Consider the following 15,535-nt stretch of genomic DNA (forward strand, 5'->3'; position numbering starts at 1 on the left):
GAAGGAAGGGGTCCTGGCAGTAGATGAAGGCTTGTTTTACACACACACACATACACCCCAGAGAAGCAAAGCCACTGCACGCCGATTTTCAGAGTCGGCACCAGCAGGCAGGAGGCTACAGTTGTGCCTAATGGCCAAATGGACATTTAACTATTCAGAGAAGAGTCTGTTCAAACTCCATTTTCAGCAGAGAATGAACACAAGTCGAGAAAACCGAGTGGTTCCAGGTGAAATGGGCTCCTGAACAACTTTTCTAAAAAAGATGTTGCGTTGAAGAGTCTACTCTGAGTGGTCAGAAACATCCAGGGAGTGTTTTCAAAGTCCCAGCAGCCGCTTGTTTGAACAAGCCCGCTACCCCACCCCCCTTCCAGCTGGGGAGGATTTGCTCTGCAGAAAACAGATCCCGGCAAAGAAGTGATGGTCATAAAGCTAGCTTACCATCTCATTAGCACGGTGTGGCCGCCGCCATTTACCTTCTCACAAGCTTTTGGGGTTAGGGCAGGCATGTTACTCCTGTCTGACCAGTGGAGAAACCAAGGCACAAGGTCTCCCAGGTGAACTACTGTCCCACAATGCTTGTGAATATCACCCAAGTGCCAGAGGCTTGTCACATAGCTTCCAAAGGTTCGGTAAGGAAAACAGCCAAGCAACAATCCGTTCCACACCTTGAGGAACTCGTGCCAACCAAAAGTACTGATTTAAGGCTGGGTTCGTCTGGCACACTTATTACAGTGAGCTGAGTGTCCCGTTCCGGCAACGGAGGAGATCCCGAAGCCGGGAATGTTTGTGCATTACAGGATAAAATATATCTGTCACACTGGTAGTAGAGCACAGCCCCACTGTCAATCTGTGTTAAGTGTGCAAAAGAACACCAGGGCAGTTCTAAGAGACGCCCCCTTCCCCCATCCCCCTTCCCCATTGTAATAGACCATTTACCCACCCTTGATTGCAAAATGGAATCATGTGGGAAGCATTCGACAATCCTGAGGCCTTAGATTCTGACGCCATTGGTCTGGGATACAGTCTGGGCATTAGGAGTTTGAAAAGCTCCCACAGGTGATTCTAATGTGTAGCCAGGGTTGGGACCCACAGGAGTGAGAAACTAACAGGTGAATAACTAGTGGAGGTCGGGGAACTCAGCCTCGCCTGGGTTACAGGCTGTTTCTTGGATCATCTGATGTTTAAAAAAACTGAAGAATAAATAACTATAAATGCCAGAGGCCTCTGTTTTCTTATCTGTAAAAGGGTACAAGGCTACCTACTCTGCCCTCCCCAAAAGGTGGGGCGGTCCTGTCGAAAGAGTCAGCTGGTGCTAGGACGGGGAGGAAGAGCTGGTGGTTCGGAGGCGTGTGCGAAAATAAGGAAAACTGGGAGGAATGGGGTGGGGGCGAAAGGGGGCACCCGCCTCACCTGCGTCGTAGAAGGCGTCGAGCACGGCTGTCTCCCCAAAGTCGAGCTCCCCGAAGGGCACGGAGGTGAGGTGGGCGCCCTCAGCCTCGCAGGCGCACAGCAAGCACCGCCGCGCCCCCGCCTCGGGGCCGCCGGCCGCGCCGCCCTGGGGGCTCTCGCTGCGCACGTGCACTGCCCGCAGAGCCCGCCGCGGCCCGCCCCCGCCCTCGCCTCCAGCCCCCTCGCCCTCGGCCGCCCCCTCGGGCTCCAGCGGCCACGCCGGCCCCGCCGCGCCCTCGTTCCCCGGCGGCAGCGGGCACTGTGCGGACTCGGCCGCCGCCCCGAGCGCCCCAGCCGGGGGAGCCCCGCCGCCGCTCTCCACGTGGCGGCCCTGCGCGCCCTTCCTTGTCCTACCTCCGCGCGAGTGGCCGGCGGCTGTGGCACCTGCTCCTGTGACGCGGGAAGGGAGCTGGGGCACCCAGCGCCCGCCGGTGGCCCCGCGACGGGCAGGGGACGGCGAGACCCCTCGGCTGCACGCAGAAGCTTCAGCCCCGCAGCCCCCGAGCGCCCTTTGAAGGCTCGGGAGGAAGGGGCGGGGGCTGCGGACGTCACGGCGAGCGGAGGGCGGGGAGAGGTCTGGGAAGGGCGGCGGGGCAGGAGCCCGCAGGGCGCCCCCTGCCGCCTCCCCCGGGCAGCGCCTTAAGAAGGGCGGATTCACGAATTTCAGGGTTTTGCTGTTGTTGCCGTCCCCCCAGCCTTAGGAGTCCCATTTTTTTCCTCAAAACAATTTAAGGCTTTTCAAGCAGAGTAAAAGCTCTTTCAAAGCGCCGGTTGGATGTAAATCTTCAATTCCAAACTAAATACAGATATACTGTTAACCCAGAATCGAGATAAGATGCTTATTTAAAATACCTCTGAGTTTGTACTCCTTGTCCCCAGTTGCCAAGAGCATGGCCCTCCTGAGCTCATGCCCTGGAGACCCGCTTGTCCTTACTTGCACTGTGACCTTGACAAAAGCACCATGATGCACCAGCATCAAATTTTGTTGGCCTGGAAAATAGACTCCAAGTAGCCTGCCTGCCGGATCTAAGAAATGCTGTGAACCCAAAGGGCTCTTTACTCTGGATCTTACCCACCTCACGATTTAAGGCCCAAGTATTAAAAAGTGGTATTACCACTGCAGGTAGTACTTGTATTTATTTAAAAGATAGAATGCACTGGACGTTGTCACAAGGTTTTGGGGTTTTTCTTTTTCTTTTTTTTTTTGCGGTACGCGGGCCTCTCACTGTTGTGGCCTCTCCCGCTGCGGAGCACAGGCTCCGGACGCGCAGGCTCAGCGGCCATGGCTCACGGGCCCAGCCGCTCCGCAGCACGTGGGATCTTCCCGGACCGGGGGCACGAACCCGTGTCCCCTGCATCGGCAGGCGTACTCTCAACCACTGCGCCACCAGGGAAGCCCATTTTCATTTTTAATAATAGTTTTATTGAGATATAATTCACAAACCATCCAATTAACCCATTTAAATAGTTTTTAGTTTATCCGCAGAGTTGAGCAGCCATCATCATACTGTTTTAGAACATTTTCATCACTCCCCAGGAAACCCCAGTACCCATCAACAACAGTCTCTCTCCACCTCCCACAACACCCCTCTGCCCCAGGCAACCACCAATCTACTTTCTGTCTCTATAGATTTGGCTGTTCTGGACATTTCCTATAAATGGAATCATACAATGTATGGATAGAGGTTTTCATTTGTTCTGGGAGTATACCTAGGAATGGGATTTCGGGGTCATATGGCAACTTTATGTTTAAGCTTTGGAGAAGCTACCACTGCTTTCCAATGTGGCTCCACCGTTTTATACTTCCACCAGCAGTGTACAAGCATGCCAACTTCTCCACACTCTCACCAACACTTGTTATTGTCTTTTTGATTATAGCCATCCTAGTGGGAGTGAAGTGATAGCTCACTGGGATTCTGATTTGCGTTTCTCTTAAAGACTAATGATGTTGAGCATTTTGTCATGCGCTCACCCTCTATTTGCATAATTTCTTTGGAGAAAAGTCCATTCAGACCCTTTACCCTTTTAAAAACAGGGTATTTGTCTTTTTATTATTGAACTGCAAAAGCTCTTTATATATTATAGATACAAGGCCCTTATCAGATATGTGATTTGCAAATACTTTCTCCTCTTCTGTGGGCTGTCTTTTTACTTTCTTGATGGTGTCCTTTGCAGCATATCACAAGCCATTTTGACAGAAGCAGGATAGGACTTACCTTACAAAACAACACTTTGCCTTCTCTTCATGTTTCAGCAATAATATAGTCCATCCCTCTACCTCACCCCCAAAAGAAAGCAGAAACCGCCAGCATAAATCTTTGGAGAAATCCTAATTCCTGTCCTGGTAGAAATTAGCAATTTCACAAGTGATATCAACGTGCAACCTCTTTTGTAGCCAATGAATGGAAAATGGGCTCTGAGGAAATCTGATAAAACACACAGGCCAGAATTAGGAAGAAGAAATCTAGAGAAAACTTCCAACACTTCTAAGATTGTTTTTTAAAGTACGGTGCTATAAAAGGACACATTTTCTTTGTAACCTTGTAATGCATAATAATAATTTTCCTAATGTGCCTGTTCATCTGAGATTATTTCAATGACTGGCACAGCCTTCAGAAGGGCAGAGATGCCCACTTCACAATTGCTTCCCAATGTCTTGCTGTTGCCCACACTTCAAACTTCCTATGTTTCTTCCAGCTCTCACTAGGCCCTGCTGACTAAGTGAGACTCATAGGAGTTGTGAATTCTGGCTTAAATAATATCTTTCTTTAAACACAACCCCTGCTGAGTAAAGAACCTGGCTAGCAGGCGCCTTCCTCGCAGTTGGCATGCACAGCCCACCTTCTCATTGTTTCTAGTAATTCGCACACCTGAAACATGTCCCAGCCCCTTCTCCCAATGTCCTTCCTACCTCCCCTGCCCCAACCCCACTGATGAGAAAATTGCAAAATGCTGGATTAGTCTTTTCCGTTTAGTTGAACAATTGTTTGTTCTTACCTCTGCCTTGCCCCTTACTAAGTGCACATCCTGGAAAACACTTTGCCCCAGTGCAGAGATGTCATTTGGACTGGCACAGGGAATTGAAGAATAGAGTAGAGGCACTGTAGCTAAAGAGTAAGATTAAATCTAGGTGTTCTTCTCATTCCCTCCATTTTATTTTAGGTTGGTTATTCATACCAGTTGTGGTCCCACTAGTTAGTTCTTTGACTCACACTGTAAACACTGTAAATATTTTAGTTACCACTTGAGTGGCAATTTCATTACTTTTTCCTAAGAAAATACAGTGTACCCAAGGGCCAAGCAAATAGTGACAAAAGGGAAACAACCAGGTTGCACAATAGTATATGTATTTGGAAAAACTCTAACATATGTAGTAATTCAACAAGGATTTCTTGAGCATCTATTGTGTGTCAGGCACTGTCCTTGGTGCAGAGGTTATCATAGTGAACAAGACAGCCAAAGTCCCTGCCATTATGTTATAAGTAGATAGACAGATATGTCTATAGACAGATATACCTGTGTATAGATGCTATAAATATTGTATGGACATAGATTATTGTAATCTGCCATAAAGTACAAGAAAAACAAACAGGGCTTCCCTGGTGGCACAGTGGTTGAGAGTCCACCTGCTGATGCAGGGGACACAGGTTCGTGCCCCAGTCTGGGAAGATCCCACATGCCGCAGAGCGGCTTGGCCCGTGAGCCATGGCCGCCGATCCTGCGCGTCCAGAGCCTGTGCTCTGCAACGGGAGAGGCCACAACAGTGAGAGGCCTGCATACCGCAAAAAAATAAATAAATAAATAAAAACATAAAAAAAAAAGAAAAACAAACAGGGTGGATGAAACTCATAAGAAGCATTAAGCATAGATTATATGTAAAATACTAGTTTATGAAATATAGGTGAAACTCATAGCATGTTTTTTAAAAAATTTATTTATTTTTGGTTGCATTGGGTCTTTGTTGCCGCACGCGGGCTTTCTCTAGTTGTGTTGAGCGAGGGCTACTCTTTGTTGTGGTGCGTGGGCTTCCCAATGCGATGGCTTCTCTTGTTGCAGAGCACGGGCTCTAGGTGCGTGAGCTTCAGTAGTTGTGGTGCACGGGTTCAGTAGTTGTGGCTCACGGGCTCTAGAGCTCAGGCTCAGTAGTTGTGGTGCACGGGCTTAGTTGCTCCACGGCATGTGGGTCTTCCCGGACCAGAGCTTGAACCGGTGTCCCCTGCATTGGCAGGCGGATTCTTAGCCACTGCGCCACCAGGGAAGTCCCCATAGCATGTTTTAATTATACACCATGAATGTGCAAGTAGATTGTGAGAAAAAGGTGGACTTCATAAGATTTAGTTAAAACAATAAGTTATTTCCCTCTACGACATCTTGCAGATGGAATATATGATGGAACAAAGAAGACTATCACTTACAGATAGATAGGGATGGAAAGACCAAGTCATTAGGTATGAGCATGCAATCTCTGAACTCATAGTTATGTCACCCCTAAATCAACCACCCATTCTGGTCTCACATATGCCCTCTACCTTCTTGAAGGTATAGAATAGAGTTATAATAACTGTTTTAATATCCTTGTTTATGAATACTATTATCTGTTTTATTACTGGATCTTTTCCTATTGGTTGATTTTTCTCCTCATTGTGGGTCATTTTTTTCCTGCTTCTTCGCATGCCTGGTAATTTTTTATTAGATGCCACACATTGTGAATTTTACCTTAATGAGTACTGTGTATTTCTGTATTCCTATCAATATTCTTGAGCTTTGTTCTGGGACACAGTTAAGTTACTTGGAAATAGTTTGATCCTTCTGAGGCTTCCTTTTAAGCTTTGTTTTAAATGGGATCAGAGCAGCCTTTAGGCTAGGGGTAATTAATCCCTACTACTGAGGCAATGCCTTTCTGAATATTCTACCCAATGTCTTGGGATTTATTAAGTTTTTCCATTCTGGCCAGTGGAAACAGAAACTATCTGGGCCCTGTGGGACCTCCAAGGATTGTTCCCTCTAATCCGTTCAGGTAGTTCTTTCCCCAGCCTTGAGTATTTTCTTTACACAGAGGTGCTGGTCCGTACTCTACTGAAGATTCCCGATCTACACACCTCTGGAACTCTGTGCAGCCTTCTCCTCCCCTGTACTCAAACCGTGGCCTTGTTGGCATTCCAGCTCCATAAGCTCAGCTTCGTATGATAACTGGGCTCCCCTCGGCTTCTCTCAGGCCCGTAAGCTGGGAAATTGCACGGCTCTATTTGTTTCCCCTTTCTCTGAGATCTCTGTCCTGTGTTGCGCTCCTTATATGATTTTTGCAACTTTTTCTGGAAAAGTCTAAAATTCTTTTAAGATGAGAAGACTTAAAAGTTTCAACATTAAGAAGAAAAGCATTTCTCCCTTCTCCACTCTAGGTCCGCTCCAGGCTGCCCACTTGCATCAGGAAAAGGAGGAGCGGTGTTGGCTTCTGCCCTCTTCCGCCATGCCGGCCACCTCTCCAAGATGCGGGTGTGTAGGGAGAGGAGCTAAGGCAACCCCACTTATGGGTCGCTCGTGCTGGGACCATACCCGGTCCAGGGGAAATGCATACCCTTCACCCCACACTTGTCTTCCATGTCCTGACAACTTCTTGGGAACATATGTAGCAAGCCATCTTTGAGTCCTTTCCCTAGGCTCATGGTGAGCAGTAGGCAACCCTCCAACACCCCCACTGGCAGAGAGGAACTCACCAGCACACCAATCTCTCTCCAAAACACTCTTCTAATTTCCAACTCTCTTTTCTGGGAATGCCCAGCCTCACTGTGAAAATGAGTATTTTGTTTCTGGTACGAGACCTTCCAGAGCGCTCTTTTCTCTCTGCCATCAACTTTCTGCTGCCAGTAACATTCCAGATGATACCTGCTTCATCAGCCTAGGGCCTGGAGTGAAGATGACGATAACATGAACCAAAGCCCCCACTTGACTTAAAATGGACATTGAAGAAGAACTTGAAAGAGATAAGGGTGTTAGCCATGCAGATATGTACAGGAAGAGCATTGCAGGCAGAGGCAAGGGCCAGTGCAAAGGCCCTAAGGCATCCTAGCACACTCAAGCAACAGCAAGGCCAGAATCTCTAGATATTTAGAATCCCATCATCTCATTTTTTAAACACTAGTTTCTAGAAAGTTCTTCCATATATTTAAATGAAATCTTCTCTTATAACTACTACCCATTTATTCTTTTTTTAAATTTTTTAATTAATTAATTAATTAATTTTATTTTTGGCTGATTTGTGTCTTCGTTGCTGCACTGGGCTTTCTCTAGTTGTGGCGAGCAGGGGCTACTCTTCGTTGTGGTGCGCAGGCTTCTCATTGCGGTGGCTTCTCTTGTTGCGGAGCACAGGCTCTAGGTGCGCGGGCTTCAGTAGTTGTGGCACGTGGGCTCAGTAGAGGTGGCTCGCAGGCTCTAGAGCGCAGGCTCAGTAGTTGTGGTGCATTGGCCCAGCCGCTCGGTGGCATGTGGGATCTTCCCGGACCAGGGCTCAAACCTGTGTCCCCTGCATTGGCAGGCGGATTCTTAACCACTGCACCACCAGGGAAGCCCCCACCCATTTATTCTAATTTAATTCTTCTTCCACATGGCAGCTTTCCAAGTACTGCCCTCAGGTTTCTCCCACCTCCCACACCCTTCGATCATTTCTCCATGACACAATATCCAGGCTACTCACCACCTTGATGATTCTCCTCAGGAAGAGTCTCTATTTGTCTCTATTGCTGTTCTGTGTGTACAAAAGACTTTTTAAAAATTAAACTTTATTTTGAGATGATTGTAGAAATCATACAGAGATCTGGTGTACCCTTTAACCAGTTTGCCCCAATGGTAACATCTTGCCAAACTGTAGTACGCTATCAAGGATACTGATATCAAGATATCAGGATGTTGACATTAAGACAGTCAACATACAGAACAGTTTCATCACCACAAGGATCCCTCCTGCTGCCCTTTGACTGCCACACCCATCTCCCTTCTCACCCTTCATCCCTAACTGCTGGCAACCACTAATCTGATCTCCATTTCTATACTTTTGTCATTTCAAGAATGTTATATAAATGGAACCATAGAATATGTAACCTTTAAGGATTGTCTTTTTTCACCCAGCACAATTCCCCTGGGATTCATCCAAGCTGTTGCATCAGTAATCCTTTCCAATTATTGCTGAGCGCTATTCCATGGTATAGATGCACAACAATTTCTTTAATCATGCACCCATTGAAGGACACCTGGGTTGTTTCCAGTCCTGGGTTATTATGAATAAAGCTGCGATGAACATTCATGTACAGGTTTCTGTGTGAACGTAAGTTTTCATTTCTCTGGGATAAATGCCCAGGAGTGCAAATTCTACGTCATATGGTAGTTGCCTGTTTAATTTTTAAAGAAACTGCCAAATTGTTTTCCAGAGTGGCTACACCGTTTTACATTCCCACCAGCAATGTACAAGTGATCCAGTTTCTCCACATCCTTACTAGTATTTGGTGTTGTCACTTTAAAAAATTTTAGCCATTTTGATAAGTGCGTAGTAATATCTCACTGTGGTTTTAATTTGCATTTTTCCAATGGATAATGATGTTTAACATCTTTTCATATGCTTTTCTGCCATTTGTTTATCTTCTTTGGTGAATGTCTGTTCATATCTTGTGCCCATTTTCTAACTGGAATGTTTGGTTTTTTATTGTTGAGTTTTGAGTGTTCTCTATATATTCTAGATAGCAATTCTTTGTCAGATACGGGGGTTGCAAATATTTCTCTCCCAGCCTGTAGCCTGTCTTTTTATCCTCTTTAACAGAGCAAAAGCTTTTAATCTTTTTAAAAAATTCTTTTCCATTATGGTTTATTACAGGATATTGAGTATAATTCCCCATGCTATACAATAGGACCTTGTTGTTTATCCATACTATATATAATAGTTTGGATCTGCTAGTCCCAAACTCCCAATCCAATCTTCTCTCTCCCCACCTCCCCCTTGGCAACCACAAGCCTGTTCTCTATGTCTGTGAGTCTGTTTCTGTTTCATAGATAAAAGCTTTTAATCTTGATGAGGCCCAATTTTTCAGTTTTTCCATTTATGGATGGTGCTTTTGATTTCAAGTTAAAGAACTCTTTCCCTAGACCTAGGGCTCAAAGATTATCTCCTCTTTTTTTCTAAAAGTTGCATAGTTTTACATTTTACATTTAAAATCCATTTTGACTCCCTCACCCTGCGTTCTTCTAAAAGGTGCTCATCCCTCCTGTGTTTACCCCTCTCCAAACCAGACTCCCTAGAGCCCTCAAGCACTCTCTGTATGACTTGGCTTCAAATTACTTATGCACAATATCCAACTCGGCATGTATCAAGAATGATTTATCACAGCCCTGTTAAGTAGGTTGCCCCAAACTTGATCCGTATCTGCAGGTTGAATCAGAATGGAAGCAAGAATGCCTTGGCATTCCCACTTGAATCAGCAGAAAATATTAGAGACTGGGACTTATACCATTGGCACTCCTGAGGCCTTTGGAATCAGACTGGAACTATGCCACTGGCTTCCTGAGTCTCCAGCTCCCAGACCACAGATTGTTGGACTTCTCAGTATCCATAATCAGCCATGTAGCTGACAGGGTCTTGGTGCTCCGGCCTGCTGTCAGGCCTGAGCCGCTGAGTTGGGAGAGCTGAGTTCAGGACATTGGACCACCAGAGACCTCCCAGCCTCACATAATATCAATCGGCAAGAGCTCTCCCAGAGATCTCTGTCTCAACCCTAAGACCCAGCTCCACTCAACGGCCAGCAAGCTCCAGTGCTGGACGCCCCATGCCAAACAACTAGCAAGACAGGAACACAACCCCACCCATTAGCAGAGAGGCTGCCTAAAATCATACTAAGTTCACAGACACCCCAAAATACACCACCGGACATGGCCCTGCCCACCAGAAAGACAAGATCCAGCCCCCCCCCATCAGAACACAGGCACCAGTCCCCTCCACCAGGAAACCTACACAAGCCACTGAACCAACCTCACCCACTGGGGGCAGAAACCAAAAACAACGGGAACTACGAACCTGCAGCCTGCGAAAAGGAGACCCCAAACACAGTAAGTTAAACAAAATGAGAAGACACAGAAATACACAGCAGATGAAGGAGCAAGGTAAAAACCCACCAGGACAAACAAATGAAGAGGAAATAGGCAGTCTACCTGAGAAAGAATTCAGAGCAATGATAGTAAAGATGACTGAAAATCTTGGAAATAGAATGGAGAAAATACAAGAAACGTTTAACAAGGAACAAGAAGAACTAAAGACTAAGCAAACAATGATGAACAACACAATAAATGAAATTAAAAATTCTCTAGAAGGGATCAATAGCAGAACAACTGAGGCAGAAGGATGGATAAGTGACCTGGAAGATAAAATAGTGGAAATAATTACTGCAGAGCAGAATAAAGAAAAAAGAATTAAAAGAACTGAGGACAGTCTCAGAGACCTCTGGGACAACATTAAATGCACCAACATTCGAATTACAGGGGTCCCAGAAGAAGAAGAGAAAAAGAAAGGGTCTGAGAAAATATCTGAAGAGATTATACTTGAAAATTTCCCTAACATGGGAAAGGAAATAGTCAGTCAAGTCCAGGAAGCAGAGAGAGTCCCATACAGGATAAATCCAAGGAGAAACACGCCAAAACATATATAAATCAAACTATCAATAATTAAATACAAAGAAAAAATATTAAAAGCAGCAAGGGAAAAGCAACAAATAACATACAAGGGAATCTCCATAAGGTTAAAAGCTGATCTTTCAGTGGAAACTGTGCAAGCCAGAAGGGAGTGGCAGGACATTTAAAGTGATGAAAAGGAAAAACCTACAACCAAGATTACTCTACCCAGCAAGGATGACATTCAGATTCGATGGAGAAATTAAAACCTTTACAGACAAGGAAAGTTAAGAGAATTCAGCACCACCAAACCAGCTTTACAACAAATGCTAAAGGAACTTCTCTAGACAGTAAACACAAGAGAAGGAAAAGACCCACAAAAACAAACCCAAAACAATTAAGAAAATGGTCATAGGAACATACATATTGACAATTACCTTAAATGTAAATGGATTAAATGCTCTAACCAAAAGACACAGACTGGCTGAATGGATACAAAAACAAGACCCGTATATATGCTGTCTACACGAGACCCACTTCAGACCTAGGGACACATACAGACTGAAAGTGAGGGGATGGAAAAAGGTATTCCATGCAAATGGAAGTCAAAAGAAAGCTGGAGTAGCAATTATCATATCAGAAAAAACAGACTTTAAAATAAAGACTATTATAAGAGACAAAGAAGGACACTACATAATGATCAAGGGATCAATCCAAGAAGAAGATATAACAATTGTACATATTGATGCACCCAACATAGGAGCACCTCAGTACATAAGGCAAATGCTAACAGCCATAAAAGGGGAAATCAACAGTAACACAATAATAGTAGGGGACTCTAAAACCCCACTTTCACCAATGGACAGATCACCCAAAATGAAAATAAATAAGGAAACACAAGCTTTAAATCACACATTAAACAAGATGGACTTTAAGTGATATTTATAGGACATTCCATCCAAAAACAACAGAATACACTTTCTTCTCAAGTGCTCATGGAACATTCTCCAGGATAGACCATATCTTGGGTCACAAATCAAGCCTTGGTAAATTTAAGAAAATTGAAATCATATGAAATATCTTTTCCGACCACAGTGCTATGAGACTAGATATCAGTTACTGGGGAAAAAACTGTAAAAGATAGAAACACATGGAGGCTAAACAATACGCTACTAAATAACCAAGAGATCACTGAAGGAGTCAAAGAGGAAATAAAAAAATGCCTAGAAACAAATGACAATGAAAGCACGACGACCCAAAACCTATGGGAGGCAGCAAAAGCAGTTCTAAGAGGGAAGTTTGTAGCAATACAATCGTACCTCAAGATACTAGAAACATCTCAAATAAACAACCTAACCTTACACCTAAAGCAAATAGAGAAAGAAGAACAAAATAACCCGAAAGTTAGCAGAAGGAAAGAAATCATAAAAATCAGAACAGAAATAAATGAAAAAGAAATGACAGAAACGATAGCAAAGATCAATAAAACTAAAAGCTGGTTCTTTGAGAAGATAAACAAAGTGATGAACCATTAGCCAGACTCATGAAGAAAAAAAGGGTGAAAACTCAAATCAACAGAATTAGAAATGAAAAAGGAGAAGTAACAACTGACACTGCAGAAATACAAAGGATCATGAGAGGTTACTATAAGCAACTATATGCCAATAAAATGGATAACCTGGAAGAAATGGACAAATTCTTAGAAAAGCACAACCTTCCGAGACTGAACCAGGAAGAAATAGAAAATATAAACAGACCAATCACAAGCACCGAAATTGAAACTGTGATTAAAAATCTTCCAACATACAAGAGCCCAGGACCCGATGGTTTCACAGGCGAATTCTATGAACCATTTAGAGAAAAGCTAACACCTATCCTTCTCAAACTCTTTCAAAATATAGCAGAGGGAGGAACACTCCCAAACTCATTCTATGAGGCCACCATCACCCTGATACCAAAACCAGACAAAGATGTCACAAAGAAAGAAAACTACAGGCCAATATCACTGATGAACATAGATGCAAAAATCCTCAACAAAATATTAGCAAACAGAATCCAACGGCACATTAAAAGAATCATACACCATGACCAAGTGGGGTTTATCCCAGGAATGCAAGGATTCTTCAGTATACGCAAATCAATCAATGTGATACACCATATTAACAAATTGAAGGAGAAAAACCATATGATCATCTCAATAGGTGCAGAGAAAGCTTTTGATGAAATTCAGTGCCCATTTATGATAAAAGCCCTCCAGAAAGTAGGCATAGAGGGAACTTACCTCAACATAATAAAGGCCATATATGACAAACCCAGAGCCAACATCGTCCTCAATGGTGAAAAACTGAAACCATTTCCACTAAGATCAGGAACAAGACAAGGTTGCCCACTCTCACCACTCTTATTCAACATAGTTTTGGAAGTTTTGGCCACAGCAATCAGAGAAGAAGAAGAAATAAAAGGAATCCAAATCGGAAAAGAATTAAAACTGTCACTGTTTGCCGATGACATGATACTATACACAGAGAATCCTAAAGATGCTACCAGAAAACTACTAGAGCTAATCAATGAATTTGGTAATGTAGCAGGATACAACATTAATGCACAGAAATCTCTGGCATTCCTATACACTAATGATGAAAAATCTGAAAAAGAAATTAAGGAAACACTCCCATTTATCACTGCAACAAAAAGAATAAAATATCTAGGAATAAACCTACCTAAGGAGACAAAAGACCTGTATGCAGAAAACTATAAGACACTGATGAAAGAAATTAAAGATGATACAAACAGATGGAGAGATATACCATGTTCTTGGATTGGAAGAATCCACATTGTGAAAATAGCTCTACTACCCAAAACAATCTACAGATTCAATGCAATCCCTATCAAACTACCAACTGTATTTTTCACAGAACTAGAACAAAAAATATCACAATTTGTATGGAAACACAAAAGACCCCGAATAGTCAAAGCAATCTTGAAAAAGAAAAAAGGAGCTGGAGGAATCAGGCTCCCTGATTTCAGGCTATACTACAAAACGACGGTAATCAAGACAGTATGGTACTGGCACAAAGACAGAAGTATAGATCAATGGAACGGATAGAAAGCCCAGAGATAAACCCATGCACATATGGTCATCTTATCTTTGATAAAGGAGGCAAGAATATACAATGGAGAAAAGACAGCCTCTTCAATAAGTGGCTCTGGGAAAACTGGACAGCTACATGTAAAAGAATGAAATTAGAACACTCCCTAACACCATACACAAAAACAAACTCAAAGTGGATTAAAGACCTAAATGTAAGGTCAGACACTATAAAACTCTTGGAGGAAAACATGGGCAGAACACTCTATGACATAAATCACAGCAAGATCCTTTTTGATCCACCTCCTAGAGGAATGGAAATAAAAATAAAAATAAACAAAAGGGACCTAATGAAACTTAAAAGCTTTTGCATAGCAAAGGAAACCATAAAGAAGACAAAAAGACAACCCTCAGAATGGGAGAAAATATTCGCAAACAAAGCAAATGACAAAGGATTAATCTCCAAAATTTACAAGCAGCTCATGCAGCTCAATATCAAAAAAACAAACAACCCAATCCAAAAATGGGCAGAAGACCTAAATAGACATTTCTCCAAAAAAGACATATAGATGGCCAAGAAGCACATGAAAAGCTGCTCAACATCACTAATTATTAGAGAAATGCAAATCAAAACTACAATGAGGTATCACCTCACACCAGTTAGATTGGGCATCATCAGAAAATCTACAAACAACAAATGCTGGAGAGGGTGTGGAGAAAAGGGAACCCTCTTGCACTGTTGGTGGGAATGTAAATTGATACAGCCACTATGGGGAACAGTATGGAGGTTCCTTAAAAAACGAAAAATAGAACTACCATATGACCCAGCAATCCCTGAGATATATCCTGAGAGAACCATAGTTCAAAAAGAGTCATGTACCACAATGTTCACTGCAGCTCTATTTACAATAGCCAGGACACGGAAGCAACCTAAGTGTCCATCATCGGATGAATGGATAAAGAAGATGTGGCACATATATACAATGGACTATTACTCAGCCATAAAAAGAAACGAAATTGAGTTCTTTGTAGTGAGGTGGATGGACCTACAGTCTGTCATACAGAGTGAAGTAAGTCAGAAAGAGAAAAACAAATACCGTATGCTAACACATATATATGGAATCTAAAAAAAAAATTGGTTCTGAAGAACCTAGGGGCAGGACAGGAATAAAGACTCAGACGTAGAGAGTGGACTTGAGGACACGGGGAGGGGGAAGGGTAAGCTGGGGCAAAGTAAGAGAGTGGCATGGGCATATATACACTATCAAATGTAAAATAGCTAGCTAGTGGGAAGCAGCAGCATAGCACAGGGAGATCAGCTCGGTGCTTTGTGACCACCTAGAAGGGTGGGAT

At 43.6% G+C, this 15,535-nt stretch overlaps 1 protein-coding gene across 1 annotated transcript in view; it reads right to left on the minus strand.

Moving 5' to 3' along the window:
- The window catches only part of MAP3K15 (mitogen-activated protein kinase kinase kinase 15), a gene marked incomplete at both ends in the record, with an annotated part of 154,035 nt that overhangs the window by 135,101 nt on the left and 3,399 nt on the right, over positions 1-15,535 (minus strand). The window contains 1 exon segment of the mRNA XM_082609190.1: positions 1,411-2,087. Coding sequence (XP_082465316.1) covers positions 1,411-2,087 — 677 coding nt within the window.

This window comes from Mesoplodon mirus (genome assembly GCF_964341445.2).
Source record: "Mesoplodon mirus genome assembly, chromosome: X".
Taxonomy (NCBI): Eukaryota; Metazoa; Chordata; class Mammalia; order Artiodactyla; family Ziphiidae; genus Mesoplodon; species Mesoplodon mirus.